Below are 20,426 nucleotides of genomic sequence, written 5' to 3'. Positions count from 1 at the left end.
TCTCCCATATGAAGAGATTGTTTTCACAAGACTTCTGATGTCCTTGAGGCTGCTGTGACTACTCAGAGCAAGTGAGCATCCCCAGATGGGTCCCAGTCTCAAACCTCGGCTCAGAAGACACTGAGCCCAGAGCATAGTGTCTGAGGCCCAGGGTTTACATATCTCGACTAGCTGTGAAAATAGCGGAGTGTACTCACAACACCTCTTTGTCTCCCCCACAGCATAAACACACACCAAATCTTAGCGATCTCATTTTCGGATGGCTTTCCACACATGCCCCATTGGGAACTTGGTCCCTTCAAGGTGACACTAAAGAATCCCAAATCTCCAGTTAGACCACAACACACAGTGGGTTTAACAAATCTCGTGAGGGGTTGGATCCAAGATCCTCAAATCTTTCCACAAACAAACGAGCACACCCAGGACTCCTTAGAATAATAACCGGACCCCCCTTCTGGTCCCTGCCACGGCCCATACAGCTGTCACTAGCAGAGAGGTGACCCTGGAGCCTGCCAGGAAACTAATATGAGAGGCCACTGCTCTTGGGAGGGAGGAAAAGGCAATGAAATACACAGAAAAATATTTATTAAGTGCACCTTTTATGAAGCAACTGGTAAAGCAGGATTGGCCACATCACTCACCAGATGTGGGGACACGGAGGCACCACACCAAGTCCAAGAAAGAACAATACCAAGGAATTCACACTGTGTACTAAGTGGCATCTTGTTGCAATTGAATACAAAACAGATATACGCTGAAGCCAGGATGATCATCCAGGCGGGCTGCACACACATCCTCTTGTGCTTCCTGAATAGATGACTCTGATTTATACCAAAAGAAGACCACAGCTTTTTTTAAATGTAGTTTTTTTTTTTTTTTTTTTTTTTTTGGCAGGGCCTAAATAACCTTCACAGTTTGCACACTGGCTCCTCATGGTCAGAACAATGAAACACTCCAGAAAATTCAGCATGCTCCAATTTAATACAACCTCCAGACCTGAACATAGATTGTAAACAGGGTGGAAAATAGGAAAGGACATTGGGGATGTCCAGTGTGGAGTCTGAGGAAGGAAGATATAGGACACAGTATTGGGGAAGTGTTTCAGACCCCGAGAGATCCTAGGCTTTGGTTGGGGAAATAACAAGAAATGGTGAAAATATTCTCCCGTGAGATTGGGACTGCAAGTGCCAAACCAATGTTGCTAATGAAGCCAGTGGTCATTTATGTCCTAGATGCAGGTGTCAGGACCATAACAAGACCCAAGGGACCAGCTGTCACACAGAATAACACAGTACCCCCCGTAAGTTCTGGTGTCCAAGACCTTACACCTCTGGGGCTCTCAAGAACACAAACATGGTGCCCCTGCTCAGAATATCTCAGTTACTGACCCCTTGACCCCTGGTGACACCTGTTTGGCTCTAAGGATGGCAACTACTCTGTGAACAGCAGGAACGAATGACATCTTCAAGATACAGATGCAAACAGACCCCCACCCTGCTGCCATGTGTGCACCCAGGCAACCCAGGTGGCCTAGAACATAGGCACAGATGCCCCAAAGCAGAATCCTGCCAGCTTCTCAAAGAACTAGCTGGTGGTGACATGCACGAGGTGGGTCCCTGTGCAATGCCCCTGAGTCCAAAGATGGCATTGCCTCCTCTCTCCAGCTGGTATCAACAAACTTGCCTTAAACTGTGGATACTGAACATGGGCACTGTAGCACATGGCTCCCTCTTCTCGGAACACCAGACTGTGCTGTCTCATATTTAACTGTACAAGTGTGCATATGGGTATACGCGTGGGTTTGGGCAAATATTGCAGTGTGGCAGAAGAAAATGTGTTCAGAAACATGGAGAGGGGGTAAAGTGGATCTGCAGATTCGAGGCTTTTTGGAAATACCCTTGATATATCTCAGTAAGTTCAGAATCAGTTCTGGGTATTTCCACAGGTGACCAGCCACAGTCAGAACACCACTAGTCAATTGTGTCCTGTATTAATGACGGAAGGTATTTCTGAGACAGTCAGGTCCTGCCCTCGAGGCTGAGAGGACATTTGAAATCACACTTACTGGGTAAACAAAACCTTTGAGACTCCAGAGGAATTGTCTGTTCTAAAGAAGACAGGGCACGGTGCTGCAGAGCATCCCTCGGGCCTTTGTTAGAGCCAGATGGGGGTGATCGCCACTCTCACCGGCCAGAAGAGAGCAGCCTCTCCCGCAGACACTTGGAGGTTGTGAGACACAGGAGAACCAGTACTCGAGGAAGAGAGACCAAGAAATGCATCCATCATTTTGACTTTCCCAGAACTCAGCTCTTAGACCTCTTATTTCTTACATTTTTAAATGTATTTAGTTCTGTGGGTTTGTGTGTGTGTGTGTGTGTGTGTCTGTCTGTCTGTCTGTCTGTCTGTCTGCCTGTCTGCCTGCTTGCCTGTGAGTGTGTGCACTTTGTATATCCACATGTAGAGGCCAAAGATCAACTTCAGATGTCTTCCTCCACTCTCTTCCTTATTTTTTATTTACTTATTTATTTTGAGAGCCCGAAGCTGATCAATCTCCTAAGCCGGCTAGCCAGCAAGTCTCTGGGATGCACCTGTCTTCACCCTCCAGGGCTGAGGTTACAAACGCACTGAGCCTGGCTCCTGCTTGGATAAGGGGCATCTCAGACTTGTTCAGCCGGCACTTCTCTAAGTGAGTCGTCTCCTCAGCCCCTGGTTCAGTGACTTTTAATATGTTCTCAAAATTGTGCACCCACCACACGATCCAGTGCATTTCAACTACCCCAATTCCCATTTCCTCGGGAATTTCAGGATCAGGTTATCAATTTCTGCCAAAGCCAGCTTGGATTTTGATGAGGATTACATCAAATCTGTCCAACAATATTACATCTCTGATCCATAAGCACAAGTTGTCCACGTTTATTAAGTTCCCTTTCATTTCCTTCCATGGTGTTTGCAGCCTTCAGGACAGAAGTCATACATTTCCTCGGCTAACTCTGGCCCTCCCTTATTCATTCTGGCACGTTTATGGATAGGATCTCTTAAGCTCACTTTCCAATGGCTCACCAGAAGTGTAAGGAAATATGAATGGCTTTTGTACACTGATCTGGGACTCTGCAACCTTGCTATTCAACTGTCAGCTCCAGAGTGGTGGGGGGGGGCTACTTGCACGCGTGTGCATGCACACATGCATGTGTGTTCCTCAGGATCTCATATACATGGGTCAGTGTCGTGTACAAACAGTTCTCCCCAGTCCTGTCTGTCCTGGATGACGCTCATCTTCTTCGTTTTCAAATGTTCACCAAGCATCAGCTTCTTCAACACTTCAGCCCGTGTTATCGTTGCCTTCCTGAGCCAGGTGGCCTCACGATTCAGTCTCCTGTTCCCATTGTTTTCCTGGGAGACACGGGCCCCTGAGGATGCTAAGATCTGTCCACACAACTCAGGTCACAAGGAAATCAGCACCACTCTGTGTCTGAAGCCTCATTTCCCATTCCTTGTCCCAGCCCACTGGGTTTCCTCACATAACTGGTCACCAATCCATGGCTTACTGCCTTTTACAAGATCCCAAGATAAACAAGTAAGAAAGATAATGGAATGAAAGCCAAGTTCAGGAGAGCCCACCCACCACCCGAGAGCACTCTGGTTGGGGTAGTAGAAGCACAGGTGGGAACCCAGGAGACCCTCTGATGGCTGAGTGATGTCATCTTCCATAGAGACATTTCCTCAGCCCCAAGTCAGAATATGCCCCCACTCTCTAGCCACCCCAAGGAGCAGAGGGATACACACCAATGGGCACCTTATACAACTCCACGCACGGCCACCAGGGGGCAGACTGGAGTCCGCATAACCCCCCCCCCGCCGCAGGCGCAGTGGGCCAGGCAGGAGGCTCATGCTGAAGATGGCTGAGAGCAGCTCCTCTGGCTGGAGCTGCGGCGACTCAGGACGAAGGTGGACGAGTTGCTTTTCTTGCTGACACTCGTCTCTCCGGGCCTGCTGCCCTTCAGGTAGCGGGCGGAGCAGCAGAGAAAGCGCTGCACAAGTTCGTGAAAGAGGTGGCCCGTGAAGAGCATGTAGATCCAGGGGTTGCAGCAGCTGTTGAGGCTGGCCAGGAGCATGGCGATGATGAAGGCAGAAGCTGCAGGGTGGGTCGGGAGGAAAGGAGAACAAGGGGTCAATCTGGGACCATCGCAGACCTCCCTGGGTGTCCCTGCAATAGCAATCTCAAGTACCACAGGATGGATCACAAGACAAAGTACCAAGCAGGTACAGTATGTCCTTCTTCCACAGCCTTGCTCAGGGCCCATTCCCCAATTTAACTGGGGCTCAGTACAGCCCTAAAGTTCCCTCACCCTTTCTCTGAACTCCAGCTCCCCAGGCACTGAAGGCCTCCTTCCTTCAGCGGGAGCTCTGTGCCCCACAGCCGGTTGCTCCTTCATCCTTCACCCAGCAAATGCTTGAGTGCCTGCGACTCTGACACCAAAGAACACAGGCAGGGGTGGGTAGGCGATGTCAGACCTCATTTGCATAGCTCAGCCAGTACCTATCACTATATCTAATCCCCCATATCTCTCAGGGCTTCAGTTCCTTCATCTTTACATGGGCCAATGAGAATTTCCAACCTGCCTGGAAGCCAGCGAGATTCAAAAAGTACCAGGTTCTCAAGAGTGTGCCCGGTAAGATGTGGTGGCTGTCAACACAGGCCAAGCACCCAATGGACTCCATTGACAGCAGAATGAAGGGACAAATTAACTCCTAGGTACTTGCAAGCAGAGAGAATAAAAGCAAAATCTAAGTTTCTTTCACTGGCCTTAAGTCTGAATAATGGAGACTGTTTGTGACAAGAGATGAGCCTAGGTGACTTACTGGACACCCAGGGAGACAAGACTGTCTGCCTGGCTGTCACTTGGGAGGGAAGATCCCAGAGAGGGCTGGGCAAACCCTCTGGTTTTCTACCTCTTGGAAACACTTCCAAAACTCACTCCAGAAGCTCAGCCTGGAGAAGAGATCTCCCCTGGATGCAGGAGTGGCAGGACCTGGGTACGGAGAACAGAAGCCTGCCAGTGACATCCCCAGCAGCCACAGCAGAGTTGTGGCTGGGAAGCCTGGGTGGTTCTTAGAATGGCAACCCCAGGGTATCGCAGCTCCTGAAAATGTGGATGACAGGCAAGTCCTCAGGCCCGAGGGAGACTCTCAGCAGTGGCGGGACAGGCCCTCGGGGGTTCTGAACAGCAGTCAAATGTAAGAGTAACTGATCCAGTTCATTAGTGTGCCAACTGGCACAGAAGCAAACTACACTAAACAAACAAACAAATAAATAAATAAGAATAAATACATTTAAAAAATAAGTGAGCCTTGCAAAAAGTGTTTTCAGAAATTCAAATCGGAACATCTAATCCCTAAAATGAAAACAGTAACAAAGAGAGAATAGCAGAGGGAGAAAAGCCAATATGATCAGAGTGCTTATCTTTATGAAAGAGGATTTTCTATTTGCTTCTGTTTGGGTAAAGAGAGTGAAGAAAAACAGTGGTGAGATGCCTTAAGGTTAAAATCACCCACAAGACTAAAAATAGACTATGGCCAAATCATAAAAGAGGCAAAAATCAATAAAGGCCAAACACAATAAAAACAAACCATCAGCCCCAGAGAAGATGGAGGTGAAATGAGAGAGGGAATCTCACAGCCAGACCCCAAGGCACCAGCCTGAACCCTGCTGGGTATAATCACAGAGGATAGACTGAGCAGGCCTGATGAGGAAACCCAGCATTTCAAGGGCTCTCAAGTTAGAAAGTATTTGTGTGTTGACACAATTCCCTAGCTGGAAAGTGACCTCATGTGACATGTCAGTCAAAACCCAACAGCACTAAAAACCCGGTGTAAAATTCCCTGTGGGCTGCATGTGTACAGAGTACATGTAGCATGTATGAATTTCATGGCTAGACTCAGGTCCTACCCCCAAGACACATCATTGCATAGGTGTACATATACCAAAATCCAGAGAAAGACTTCTGGTTCTGGGTGTTTGGGATATGGATCCTCTCCCTGCATAAGCTTAGTGGGTCACCCGAAGTGACTGACATCGTGGCTTTGCATTTAGAATGACGGAAGCATGAACACATTGCCGGCCCAGGGCATGGTGCTTTTCCAGCGGGGCAAGACGCAGGTGGGCTGTGTCTGCACCTCTGCCCCAGGCTCCCCAGGAAGGTGCAGTTCCCAGAGCAGGCAACAAACTGGTTTACAGATGAAGGGAATGGGTGTTAGAGAAGGAAGGTGACCCCCTCGAGGGCACACACACACACCATACCTTCCCACCCAAAAGCAACAGTATTGGTTGGTTCCTTTTGAAAACAGGTTCTCATTCTCATTCTGAACAGGCTCCTGTTAGCAGATCCAGCCCCAAAGTCAAGGCTGGCTGAGCAAATGCACCCAGGCAGTGTGGACCACAGAGAATCCTCTGTTCTAGGACAAACACAGAGTCCTTAGAGGTGAGTGCCTGGGAGACATCTTCAACACCTCCAGTGGGATTGCTATCCTTCTCACCAATGACAGATGTGCCCACAAGCAGGGACCCAGCACCAGCAAACTATGGGTCATGGGTTAAAGTCTACCTGTACTGTAATCAATAAAGTTTTATTAGAATGTATCTATGGCCATCTATTCACCGGCTTTCCATGGCTGCTTTCAGGGGCAGAGTTGAAGAATCATGAACAAGACCTTGAATCCCAAAGCCTGAAGTATTTGTCATCTGACCCCATATGAAAAAAAAGATTCAGGCAGTCCTTGGAGAGCCTGTAGGAGATATAGGTGTTAAAAGGTAAATACTCGGGGTACTGGAGGAGGATGCAGACCCCAGAGCAAGTGCACTTAGCACAGTGTAGGCCCCAGAGGGTGAAGACCCAAGAACAAGTGCACTTAGGGCACGTGGGCCACAGAAAGAAGCCCCTCCCCTCACTACAGTTAACAGAATCAAATTGTGCCTTTGTTTCTGAGTCATACAAATCTGGGCAAGGACCTGGCTTCCTCTGGAGCTGTGTGTCCTTGGGGAAGTTACTCAACATCTCTGTACCTCGGTTTCCTCGTGAGATGGGAAGCCAAAGCTCCCGTGGCAGGAATGTAGTGAGACTGACCTGTCTGACAAACAAGTGTGGTTCAGAATTCAAGTTCCTTAACAGCAGGCGCAGCCTCCCCCTCGTCGCCATCCTCCTGCAATGATGGGCTGCACTTCATACACGTTACTCTTGTAATTCCCAACAGAGTTAGTCTCCTGCATGGGAAACAGGCATGCTTGTGTTCCCCGGGCTTGTGTGTCTGAAAATGTGAAGCACCCTGGGTGGGACCAAGATGTAGGACCTCATGGCTGAACTTCTCAATGCTTCCCAGCCATCTGGCTGTGTCCGTCACTGACTGATTTCAGAGTGTGGCTCTTGGGCCAAGAAGGCCAGCAGGCATGTAGACACTTGTGCTGGCTTAAAGGGCCCACAGGGTGAAACTACACAACTGTACGAGCTTGTCAACTTCTGGTCGGTGTAAGCACCTTGAGATGGGGGCGGGTCTCACCTCCGCCACTGAACAAATAACTCACAGTGCATACAAGCACCCTGGGCTCTCAGTGTCTTTCTCAGTGCCCTGGGCATGTGTGTAACTGTCCCCTCTGCCTTCCACTTACCTACCAACCTTGCAGCCTGGAGGACCAGGCCCACATCATCTCTTGGCGCCCTCTCACACTGAGATCCTGACCATGTTTATCTTCTTGCCCAACACACAGACTAGTTGTGTAAAGCTTGCGGGGACATCCAGCCTACAGCCAGCAGGTTATATGCAGCCCAGGAAAGCTATGAAAACAGACCAAAGCAGTCATAAACTCACTTAAAGCACCCCACTGGTATTTTTGAAGCTTGACTGTGCACTACCCAAGTATGAACTCTGCCGATGACAACACCGTGTCTCAGTGTCATATAAAAGCATGTTTTCAAATACTGCAGGCTGTGAATTGGACATCCTTGAAATCTAAACATGTAACCCAAGACAATTTTTTCTTTATCCAGTGTTTCCCAAAGAAGCCAAAAGGCTAGACACATCTTCACTTTAGGGAGGCTGAGTGACCTATCTCTGCCTTTAGACAAGTGCAGTAGGCTATAACATGCTGTGGTCCTACCCCACAAGAAGAGGATGCTGTGGTCCCACCCATTCAGGAAGAGGATGATGTGGTCCCACCTCTTCAAAATGGGAAGGCTGAAGTCTCAACCCTTCAGGACTCAGAGCTCACTCTGCAGCTGCCAGAGTGCAGGTTGCTTAGGGCTCACAGTGAGGGGGGCAGAGTTCCTACTCCCCCCGACCCCGGGACAAAGGAGTTGCCACATTTTATGAATGCTTTAGTGAAGATGCTCTAACATCATGAACCTAGCCTTCATCTATCCCTGTTGCAGAGATATCCCAGACTGCAAGATCCTTGTAAGCCTGGTCTCCTGTCACAGTTCTCAGAAGACAGAGCCATCGTGAAGTGAGAACAGAGACAATAGAGGTCCAGAGGCCAGGATGGAGGTATACACAAAAGTCACCTGGGAAGAGACACGCACAGTTCACAGAAGGAGACCCGAGCCTGGAGAAACTACCTAGAGGAGAGTGGTGTCTGGAATACAGACCCCTCCCAAACCCCAGGTCTAAGCCCCCTCCAAGCCTTCTCCAAGCCCTGTCAGCCCTCTGAATGTTGTTTCCCTCATCTGGACACTGAAGGTCGCACAGGAAAGAGAGAAAATGGAGAGGGTCTTAAAGCTAGGGTGAAAAGACTTCTTGTTGTTGCGGCTGATAGATAAAGAATAAACGATAGGGCTAGCTATTGTCATGTATTTAAGTCCATGGCCGGGGTTCTGATCAGAGGTCAGCTAAAGAGGCTGCCCTTAGTTCCTTTCCTCTAACGCTTCTCAAAATTTAAAACAGAGAAAGAAAAACAGAGCCCTCGGATTGGATGTACTCATGAGAGAGACTAAGAGAATCCATTTGGGGAAACTTACACTGCCAGCAGCGTCATTAACCCAGCAGGGTAGGTTTCTGCAAACAGGAGGAGCAAGGCTTCAGGGGACTCGCCAGGAAAGCCTTCCTCTCTCCTGAAATAAAGATCCTGCCTTCCTCTCTCCTGAAATAAAAATCACACTCTCCCCGTGTGCAGAGGCCCTGGCAGGTGCCCAGGCTATCAACCTGGTATGGCTGGTCCCTACCAGGAAGGGACAATGAGAGAGAGTACTGGGCCATCCGCTTACCAGGGAGCCACCTGGGGGAGAAAGAGGCCAAACATCTCTCTATCCTCTGAATCCAATTCATTTATCCTTACCAGAGCCAAGCGGGCACTGGGGACCCATGTACGCTCATCAGGTTCCTGGGCACAGGGATTCACAGACTGGGTGAAACGACCAGCTCTGAACTAAATGAGGGAGGCAGCATTTGGGACGGGGCTGGATGGGCTAGGATCTGGGGACACCTGCGCGTGTGAGTTCCCAACGAGGTAGAGGCGTGGGCCAAAGCAACCACACATCCTAGCCAGAGTCTGGCCCTGGGCGCCGTGCACCCGACTGGAGAATTGCCTGCGCGTTTACCTCAGGGTTGTGATTCACGGAGGGCGGGAGGCAGAAGGCTGTGGAGGGACAACCAGGCCAATTTTACTCACACCCCTCTAACCTCCCATTTTGGACTTCCGGGCACTCACGATGCCGTTCGCTGAGGGCCCAAATTAGCCCAGGACAGCTGGTAGGCAGCTGGCCACAGCCCCTACAGGCTGTATTGTTCCTGAGACAACCCAGGCATTCCCACACAGGGCAAACAAAGGCTTATGGCTCTTCTCCTCTGACTCACACCCACCAGTCACTTCCTAAAACTCCCACCCAGGAAGCCAGACTCCTGGTCTCCCCCAGAATATGGAGAACCTGGGGGAGGCCCCTATTACTACACAGACTTGTGGGGTGTGCCAGGAGGGCTGTGAAAGGCCTTTCAAAACGTTCCTTCTAAATGTATACATAAATGTTTACATAAAGGTGGAGTCCCGGGATATGCCACAGGATGCATTTTTGTAAAGACAGAGCTTTTACCACTATGATCCTTCTAGAACTCTCTGTGGTATAGAAGCTCCATGTATTTCAGGGCTGTGAAGAGCATCTAGGTTACCAAGGTTAAAACAGCTTTTATTCGGGCTCTGGCCACTTCTGGCCAACATGTGAGGCTAGTGTGCTGGGCTGAAGAAGAAAAGCCAAACCTTCGCCCATTCTCAAGGAACATCACAGAAGCATGCGGGAGGCACATGGCAGGCTTAGGGCACAGACTACGACTTCAAAGTTCTGCTACTCAAAGTGTAGCTGGCGGCCAGCTTCATGGGCACCACAAAGCATCCCTGCCCATATACCAGAGATGCAGGCTCTGAGGCTCTGCCCCCGGCATGCCCAGTAGCACCAGCCTTTTAACCAGAACCTCAGGGAATCTTGTATAGCTAAAATTCTTTCCACCTAGCCCAACTCATATGGAGAGAGAATGGGGAGAAATAAGAAAGCAAATGCCTATGCTTTTAACTGTGACAAGTGAACCTGCCTCTGTGTACAATAAGCTCCTATTCAGTCCTCAGAAACCTTTTCAAACACTGCTTCCTCTCTGAAACCCTCCAGAGTTCTCCCCCAGGGCAACAGAATCAGCTACCACCCTTCCGGACCTTCACTGTACATGGCAAATGAATACTTCTGGTGTGGAATCATCCCACCATGTTCTCACTATTTTTTTATACTTCTTGGCTGGAGACTCTGTCCCATCTGTGGCCGTATCCCTGGTTGCAAGCAGAGACTGGAAAATAGGAAGAGGTCGATAAGGGACTGACCTGAATTGAAGCATGAAATTAGCAGACAGGAAGTCTTGATAAACCGGCCGCCTCCTCTAGTACATTGGAAAGGCAAAAAGACAATCTCCCTGTTAGATGACAGGACACGGCCTGCTCACAGGGTGCCTGGACGCAGATGCAATTCCCTCTGGGAAAATTAAGCTCACACTCGGATAGTGAGGTGAGTGGGGAGAGATAGAACCAGCCAGAGGGATTGTTCAGGTGTGAGGTGTGGCCAAGAGGACAGAAGCCTGTCCCAGAAGCGCCACCTCCTGGCTATGTGTGGCTTGAAAGGAAAGCCGCTGCTCCCAGTGGCTAGGACCCAGGAGCGAGCAGCCCAGGACGAGGACACTGCAGACACCTGCTCTCTTCCTCGTTCCCTCACCAAGGGTTCAGCTGCGATACTTCCAAGACCAGGGCTAGGTCCTCCCCGCTCCCACCAGCCTTGCCACTATGGGCAAGCAAGACTCTCACTCCTCCACCTTTTCCCTGCTTCTCAGCATCTGAGGCCAGCTGGCTGCCACCCACTGCCACAGCCACCACGCCACCCCTGCTCTCAAAACTAGTCCCACCTCTCGCTGGTTGTTAAAGTTTGCTTCTTATTTTTCAGAAGTAGACGCTATATTAGGCTGAAGAGATGGCTTAGCTGTTGAAGTGCTTGTCTTAGAAGCCAAGGACCTGAGTTAGATCGCCAGCATCCATGTTGAAAAGCCAGCACAGTGGTACATGCCTGCAACCCCACTGCTGAGGAGATGGAGGTGAAGACGGGGGATCTCACTGGCCAGGCAGCCTTGTTGAATCCGTGGGTTTCAGGACAGTCAGAGACAATGTCTCAAAAAACAAAGAGAAGGCACCAGAGCCTCTGCATTAGGTTGACTTCTGGCTTCCATACACACATGTAGACAAGCGTATGAGAACCTACACACACATATGCATAACCACTTATACACATGTACATAGCATGAACACATACATACACATGCATACACACACACAAGTGAACCAACACCCACACAAGCAAACACACAATGTGTGCACATACACATGAACATACAAACACAGATATATGCCCAAATCAACACCTACATAAGCAAACACACAAGGCATACACAGATATACATCCACACCAACAAGAACACACATACATGCACAAAGACAAACAAAATTACACATATGAACACAGAGCACTTACACATACAAACACTTGAATACACATATACAGAGGTTCATCCACAAGCCCACACCCACATAAACACACAAATAAGCACACACATACCAACATGAACACACACACAAACACACCTTTACTTACGCACCCATACCCACATGAACACGTGTGCATACACACAAACATGTACCAACACACACACACACATGCAGATACTCATGTGTATACATTTGTACACATAATCACAAACACACAAGGTGATCTGTCCCAAACTACCAAGAGTGATGAGGTGAAAAGTCATGCTTCTAGCCAAGAAGAAAAAGGGGACACAGATAAAGGGTGCCGGGGCTAAGGCCACAGAGGCCATGCAAGGCTTTAGGAGTCCAAGCCATGGGGTGGGGGAGGGGACCTGAACTGCTGAGAGCACCGAGTCATGGTCGTGGTGGAACCAGCAAGGCAGTGTCTCCTCTGTCTCTATGGGTCTTCCATGGGGCCCACAAACCAGTATTTTGTCAAGGGCCCAGGAAATCTTATGCTGAGGTTGTCCTTGGTGGGTGTAGTGGGGTGCAGGGAAGCAACTAAGTCTGTTCATCTCCAGTGGGAGATGGCATGGAGTCAGATCCTGGCCCTGCTACTGACTCAGCACAGATCTTGAAGAGTTGCCTCTCTGAGCATCAGTCTCTTCGTGTTCAGGCTGGACATATATGTGCTGAGTTTGGTGAGAACCAGAGACTTCAGGCACACACAGGGGACACACAGGTGAGCTTTTGTCTAACGACTCACTTAACCCAAACTGATACCCAGAAAGGGAGTCTTGCTCCATCATGGCTGTCATTCCTGTTGCTTAGACAGGAATGGTCCTGACGCTGTGAGAGGCCCAGTCCTACAGGTGGCAACAGGCCTCTGATAGGGACTCGCTCCTTCCCCTGAGTAAGGACTTCTGGCCAGCAGGGCCTAATGAAGTCTAGGGGATGATCCCCTAACAGCCCTGGCGCTAGGAGGAGCCTTTGGGTACTCTTGGCTTCTAACTTGCCAGAACAGATGGTGGGGTCAAAGCAAGCAGGCTGCAGATCCAGCCCCATCCCAGGCTCTGCAGAGAGCATGCTGTGGCCCAGGCTGTAGGCTTAGCTCCCCAAATCTAAGGCCTCCCAAGCTGCAGGCTAAGCATCCAGATCCAGGGACTCCACGCTGCCTTTCCCTCCTCACTGCCCCCAGCCCTCTCAGACATCTGTCAAACAGGAAAGGCTGTGCAGAAAGTCTTTACACCATTAATAAACCTTTGAGACCTGGAGGCTCAAAGTCACTTGCAGCAGAACCCAGGGAAACAGCTCGACACAAGCCCAAAGCACAGAAGTGTGCATAACCACCCTCCTCCAGGAGCCAAGACAGCTGAGACCTGTCCATCAGATCGCGATGTATAACCTGCAGACCAAGCTGGAAGGTGTTCCAGGGCCAAGAAGGGAAAAGGCTGCCTGGTGTCCCTGTGCCCACCTTGCCCATGGCTTTCCCTAGGGCTAGGTTACTGAAAAGTCAGGCCCTCCAAGGTCACCACAGGCACTGAAGTGGCCTCATCCTCAGAGGTGGACACGGTGGGTCAAGAGACCAAAGGACACCCCTGACCAAGCATCTCAGAACCAGTTAGGACAGGAGGCAGGGCCGGATGCCAGGTGTGAGGGTCAACTCTCATTTTCAACTTGACAAGATTTAGTCACTTAGGAGATACACCTGTGGACATGTCTGGGAGGGTGACATTTTCAGGTTTACACGGGGAGGGCCAACCAACCCCAAACATGGGTGATACCATCCATAGGGTGGGGCCTGGGCCAGATAAGGAGACTCCAAGCTGAGCAGCAGCATTCCTCTCCGTCTGCCTTCCGCAGAGGATGCAATGTGACCAGCCACCTCACGTTGTGAGCCAAAATCAACCCTGCTTCCTTCCACTGTTCTTATCACAGAGATAAGAAGATTACCAATAAAGCAGGTATCCCCCAGGATGGCCCTTAGGGGTGCCATCTAGCATCCGCAGCCATTGGCATTGGAGATCCCTCTGATCCACATGGGCTAAGAATCCTCTAGTTCCGCTGAGGAAACAGCTAGGCCTGGAGCCTGATTTGGGAAGGCTCACTTCAGTCTTACACCTCACTCAGCTCCCTGGCCATGGTCCTTCCTAAGAACCCTGGTTCAGGAAACTCCTCCCAAGCTCCTGCTCTGCCCCCCAGCTTTCTGTATGGCCCAGGAGACATGCCTTCCCTTTTCTGAGCCTTTGGAATATGTGAACAGAGGCCACATGAGGGACAGAGTCCACATAGCATCTTCACCCCGTCTACCACAGGCCCTCAGTAAATGCTGAGTGACAAGTGTCCTGGCCACTACCGAGCAAAGCAGAGGGCCCTGTGAATGCGGGGGTCTTTGCTTTCCAGGTCACCTGCCCTGAGAGTCCAGCTTTCCAAGCGGAGGGATTTGGTGTTGGGAGCAGCGGTGTTTGTATCCATAATACCATTTTTGCACCATCCAGGGTTAGCGCAGCTAAGTCCTTTCTGCCAGGTCTGTGAAGACCAGACCCGCACAGATGTGGGCTATGCTAATCTTCAAAAGAGATGTAAGGCAGGGCCACACATGATGACGGCTTCTGCTCTTTCCAAATAAGTCACTGGGGCTGGTGAGATGGGGGGGAGGGGCTGTCTGGGTGCTGCACCTGGTCCCCAGCACAAACCACAGGCCCAGAGCCCAGATTGCTGTTTCCCAGCTCCTCCTCCAGGTGGCTAACAAATTCAGAGCACTATCCTATAATCTCAATGGTCTCCAGGGTACAAGGTTCTTCCCTCCTGTGTGGCAACCACACTGCCTCCCTGTCAAGGCTGAGCATTGTCCTCTTGGATCCCTTCTTCTCTCCCAAAATCAAGTCAGTCCTGGGCACCCCAACTCTGTTCCTGCCCAAGCCTCTGAGGTATTTGCCTCTCCAAGGCCTCCGCCTGGTGATAGTCTCGGGAGACTCATTCAGTATTCATTGGACAGCTCTGCTGCTTTCACAGGACCAACCATCCCTTCCTGGAGTTGACCCTATCCAAACTTAAAGTAGTTCCGTTTAAAATGAACTCAAAGTAGGAACCTGAGCCTGTGTTTGGGGTTGGAAACCCACCTCCATTCTGTCTTTCTGTGGGAAAGACAATCCCCTGCCTCAGTTTCCACCTCCATAATAAGGACTTTCACCCTGAAAGTTGTCCAAGGCCTGTGCTGGGGATTTTGCCTGCATTCTGGCAAGAGTTCGTACTTTTATGGTTATTTTCCACGCTGCAGAACCTTTAAGTCCTGAAGAGACTCAGAGAGGTTATCTCCTCAAAGTTTATGGACCAGGGAATGGTAATGTCAAACCAGTTCATACCCAGCAGGACCCCAGAACTTTGAAAATACAGAGATAGCAGAACTAGGGCCTACCCCTGCCGCCCTCTCCTCTCTCCACTCGCCCTACCTTCCTTGGGCGCATTGACGTCCCAGACGCTCCACATCTGCACGAAGAAGAAAGGCGTCCAGCACACGATGAAGGCCAGTACAATGATGAAGGTCATCTTCACTGTGCGGATCTTGGCCTTGGAGATGAGCTTGACGCTACTGACCCGAGCCAGCGCCGCGCGCCCGGCTCCACCGGCTGCAGATCCCTCAGTCCCCTCGGCCGCCGCGGCCGCCGCTGCCGTCTTGAGTCGCAGGTTCTGCCAGATCTTGAAGCTGATGAGGCCATAGCAGGCGGCCAGCACTATGACGGGCACAATATAGACGGCAAGCGTGATCCATGTGACATAGGCCTTGGGTCCCCAAGGCTGGATGAAGACAGCCCAGCAGTCAAAAACACCGTCTGCCACTTCGCGCAGCGAGAAAATGTGCACCTGCGGCGCGCTGGCCACCAGGCAACCCAGCCACGTCGCCAGCACCGCCAGGCGGTCGGTTCGGCGTCGCAGAGAGCGCAGCGGCTGGCAGATGGCCAGGCAGCGGTCGAGAGACATAAGCAGCAGCAGGTAGGTGGAGGCGAACATGCCCACCACCTGCAAGTATTTGACCAGACGACACAACAGGTCGGGCCCATAGAAGCGGAAGGTGATGTCCCACAGCAGCTGCGGGAGCACCTGGAACACAGCCACCACCAGGTCGGCGATGCTCAGGTGCTTCATGAAAAAGAAGAGGCGCGAGTGCTTGTGGCGTGTGGTGCGCAGCGCCAGCAGCACGCACGCGTTGCCGCTCAGCGCCAGGAACAGAATGAGGCACAGCACTGCCACCTCCACGCGTGCTAGGGCCTCGTTGCGCTGCGGTGGCCCAGCTGTGAGGTTCCCCTCCACCCCTGGCGGCACTCCACTCCCGAGGTCCAACTCGATGCTCCAGTTGGCTGCGGGCGTGCCCTCCATGGCCGTGACCGCGACCGCGAGGGAGCGCCCGGCCTTGCAGCTCTTTAAAGCGTGACTCGTGGGGCGGGGCCCGATGCACCGTCCAGGTGTCTGCGGGAGCACCCGGGCACTGATCTGCCGCTTTCCGCCCTGAAACAAACCGAGAGGGCAATGAGAAGACCTTTGTGCTTCTCTTAGGACGCATGTGGGGCGTGCCTGGCCCCTTCCAGGCAATCTGAAGTTACCTGGGTCTTAGGACACAAACCCAGCCACCGGGCTGCTCAGCCACCACCACAGAAATCCCGGTTCGCTGGATCTCCTTTGAGTCTTTGCAAGATGCAGACCTTCTTTGATCCTCTCTAGATGCGCCTGAGCGTGGATCTCGGGAAAGCGTCAGGCGCTCCACCTGCGGAGAGAGGAGGCTCGCGATTAATCGCTTTCCCGAGAGCAGGGACCCCTCTCCCAGCCCCAATCCCTCCGGAGAGCCCCCAAACCTACACCACTCCCCTCAGGACACTAACACAGCCACCTCCTAATGGGCACCCATGACAGCCCCCTTCTTGGTAAGCTTTACTCCAGGTACATCTTCCTGGAGTTCCCCAAAAGCTCAGCTCAAGCACATCCTTCTTCACCTTCTTCACATCCAAGACACTTGGCTCCGGCTCCCGGAGGGAGGGACTCCTGCCTGCGAGCCTAGCACCCCAGGACGCAGGGCTGCTATGAGAGAAACTCCTGGGGTAGCCGCCTCTCACAGGAAACCCCTAACCCAGCAACCTCAAAGCTCTACTGCGTCGTCGTCCGAACTGTCACTTTTCAGTCCCTTGGAGTACCCTGAGCGCCTTCGGGAACCAGAAGTGCGAGAGGCGCCAGAGCCTTCCCTCAGAAACTGATGGTGGCACTGGTACTAGCCATCCTGTCCCCAAGGTGCGGTGCGCAGGACCCAGCCACCTGGAAAGAGCCTGCAGGTTAGCCCAAAGTTGCCTTGCCACCGGGGAAGTTGCACCGCGGCAGATGGCCTCAAAGATGCGCGGGCTCTACGCACAGGATGGGCGAGCTGCGGGCGCCACGCTCCGTGCCACCACGAGTAGATCCCGGTGTCTTTGCAGTCCTCTAGTCTGTGGCTTTGCTGTTGGCTGAATGCGGACCGAAGGCAAGCGGAGAGCGGTGACCAGGCTGTGCGCGGACCGCGTCAGCAAGCGGCGCTGTCTGAAGGTGGCCGGCTTTCCCACAGTCCAGGACTGCAGCACCACATATGTCCGCTAGGGGGCAGATCAAGCCGGCCGCGGCGATCCCAAAGAGCCAGGTCAGCTCACCCAATGTTAGTCTCTCAGATTTATTTCATAGTGGCTCGCGAATAACCTACCTAGCCTATTCCTTTCTAGCTTTAGCTCTTGATGCTCTCAGAGATGTAGGAACCTTGTAGAGTGACTTTTTTCCCCCAGAGTAAATTTTAATGAAGTCACATTTCAGCTCGCGCTCTCTCTCTCTCTCTCTCTCTCTCTCTCTCTCTCTCTCTCTCTCTCTCCCTTTCTCTTCTCTTTATTTATTTCTTCCCTTTTCTTCACATTCTTTTAGGAGAGCTCGTATAAGCCCTTGCTCTGGAATGGCTTTGTTCATATTCCCATTTAGGAGAACTGAAAATGCCTACTCTTCCACCACCACCACCCCCCACCAACCCTGAGAGAAATCTTCATTTTTTAGGTAGTTAGTGATGGAAATCTTACACACCCACCCCATCGCCCCAAGTCTATCACCATTTAAGATTATTCTGCTTCTCAGTGGGCCAAAGGCTACCTCTGTCTCCTCACAGGCTTCAAAATTAAAATCCTAGCTGGAGCCAGAGGAAGATGAACTGTGAAGGGCTGCTCCTCCACTCCCCAGTCCTTTTCTGTTTTGAAATCATTTTTTAACTGATTTACGGTGACAAAGGACCGAGGCAGGAACAGAAAGAGCCAGGATTAAAAAATGAACGGGGATCTTTAACATGAATTAAATGTGTATTTCCTCCTGACATTTCATTTCTCCCTCTTCTAATTATGTGGCGAGAATTAAATGAGCCAAGGGCAGTGTTTCCTGAATGCACAATTACAGCACTGTGCCAAGATTCCCTAGGGGCAGAGTCTTCCAGGGCCTGCTCCCGGGTTCTACGTGACAGCATGCCAAGGTGGCGTGGGGATTCCCTGAGCATTAGCTAATGGTAGGAGGCAAAGACTGTTCTCTTCTTGCTTTGAGATTGTATTTGGGACAGGATCAGCCCCAGCATCTGCCACACACAAATGACAGACTGAGGTTACAGAACGCTCAAGTGAGAAGTGGCCTGACCTGAGACCCCAGTTTTCCCATATGTAAAATGAGGGGTCAACGCCATCACTTTGGTTTTTTGTGTATTTGTGGTGTGGGTGTGGGTGTGCAAGTTCATGCTCACACACATGGCGGGGGGGGAGGGGGCTCGGACCACAACCTCAGGTGTTAATGTTCATTTTGTTTGATGTTTGCTGCTACAAATGCCAGCCCAGCTGGCCTGGAAGCTTCCAGAGATTAAACTGCCTCTGCCTCCAGAGACACAGAACAGGGATGACAGGAACTTTTTAACATGCCTGGCTTTTACATGGGTTCTGGGGATTTGAACTCAGATCCTCACATTTGTGCAGTGGGCGTTTTACTCACTAAGCCATCTCCTCAGCCCCTATTCTTTCTAAACACAATTTCTACCCCCCGGTAGTGCTATCCCAGCGGATGATACCTGATCTACCCCATGGCTGGATGAGGAAGGATTTGTTGGACAACCCCCTGACAGGGAGACCTGGGAAGGAAAGTGTTGGGCTTGCAGAGGTCAGCCTGCTCTCTCCCTGGAGGGAAGTGGCTTTCAGGGGCAAGCCAGCCAGTCACTCCCCTAGCACTGACTCTTCTTCCCCACACCCCATCCTGTGTAGTCCTGTGTTGCATAGGGTTCCATCACATGGTGGATTTACTAAGAACAACCAAAGCCAAGTTCTCTAACTTGGCCTTCATCTGAACAAAAGCATCCGTGAGAGGCCCACAGCCTCCTTGTTTATTGTGCAGATATTGTGCAGAAACAAGGCAGAGAAGAGAGGCTCTGCTTGCCTGAAGGTCCCTGAAGCACAGGCACGCACCCGCATCCTTGAACCCTAGCCAGACAGAAAAGCACTTAGCTATTTTCAGTGTGGTGAGGATAAGTTCTAGCAGAAAGGGGACAAAGTTCTTGGAGCCCTAAAGAGCTCTCAGAACAAAAGAAATTCTCCTGGGATCAAAGAAGTCAGGCACGCACCTTCCCTGAAATGCCACTGGGGTGGCACTGCACAATGATAATCCCATGTGGATGGACTGAAGCCTGGTCCACCTCTAGCACTGAATACACACGGTGCTGAAGGGTCTCAAAGACCTCTTGACAGATGGATTTTTTAGTAGCTGTGTTCCCCCAGCCTGGGAGGAAAGGCTTTCTGTGACGAAGCTCAGTTTGTAAATGTGGCCTTGAGAGCCACTGAAAGTGACAGGATTTGTGCTTCTTTCTCCGCTCTGCCTTGCTCCCTCTGATTCACCAAGGACAAAGTCGGACAGAGTAAGAGCCAGGAGTTCCAGGGCCAAAGCTGCTTAGCGCACAGTGATTCGACAAGAAAAACCCAAAGTAATGGTGCAAGAGGAACGGAGGCTGGGAAACAGGGGCGGGGCCTTGTGGAAGGATGACGGCCACAGAGAAGATGGACGGTTGAGACTCTGGTGGCCCCAGACAGATGCCACAGGCGTGTGTGGAAACTAGAAAGTACATCAACCAGAGTCTGCCAGAGAGACAGAACTCAGCGGCTAAGAGCACTTGTTAGTCTTGCAGGTTCAGCTGCCTGCATCCCTGCAGGGTCACTTACAGCATATAACTCCAGTTCCAGGAGATCCGGCACTCTCTTTTGACTTAGAAAAGCACCTGTATGCTTGTGCCCATGCAAGCACAAGTGCGTACACACACACACACACACACACACACACACACACACACAAATTTCTTTAAAACATGAAGTAAAATCAG

General features: G+C 51.2%; 1 protein-coding gene across 1 annotated transcript; it reads right to left on the bottom strand.

Moving 5' to 3' along the window:
* Nucleotides 1-962: 962 nt before the first annotated feature.
* Nucleotides 963-16,434, bottom strand: Oxtr (oxytocin receptor). The gene is made up of 2 exons (XM_048438366.3): nucleotides 15,484-16,434; nucleotides 963-4,132 (listed from the first exon to the last, which is right to left on the bottom strand). The coding sequence occupies exons 1-2, from the start codon at nucleotides 16,406-16,408 to the stop codon at nucleotides 3,885-3,887; spliced, it is 1,173 nt and encodes a 390-aa protein (XP_048294323.1). The 5' UTR covers nucleotides 16,409-16,434; the 3' UTR covers nucleotides 963-3,884.
* Nucleotides 16,435-20,426: the final 3,992 nt, after the last annotated feature.

Source organism: Myodes glareolus, chromosome 3 (assembly GCF_982192425.1).
Source record: "Myodes glareolus chromosome 3, mMyoGla1.1, whole genome shotgun sequence".
Classification (NCBI taxonomy): domain Eukaryota; kingdom Metazoa; phylum Chordata; class Mammalia; order Rodentia; family Cricetidae; genus Myodes; species Myodes glareolus.
The sequence above is the reverse complement of the archived record's forward strand: the minus strand, read 5'-3'. Positions and strand labels throughout refer to the sequence as shown.

Excerpts from the sequence above, each read along its gene's own strand:
- Oxtr (XM_048438366.3), bottom strand. The coding sequence starts at position 16,408 with ATGGAGGGCACGCCCGCAGCCAACTGGAGCATCGAGTTGGACCTCGGG. Across the intron at positions 4,133-15,483 it reads CGTCAATGCGCCCAAGGAAG|CTTCTGCCTTCATCATCGCC; the intron begins GTAGGGCGAGTG and ends CCCACCCTGCAG.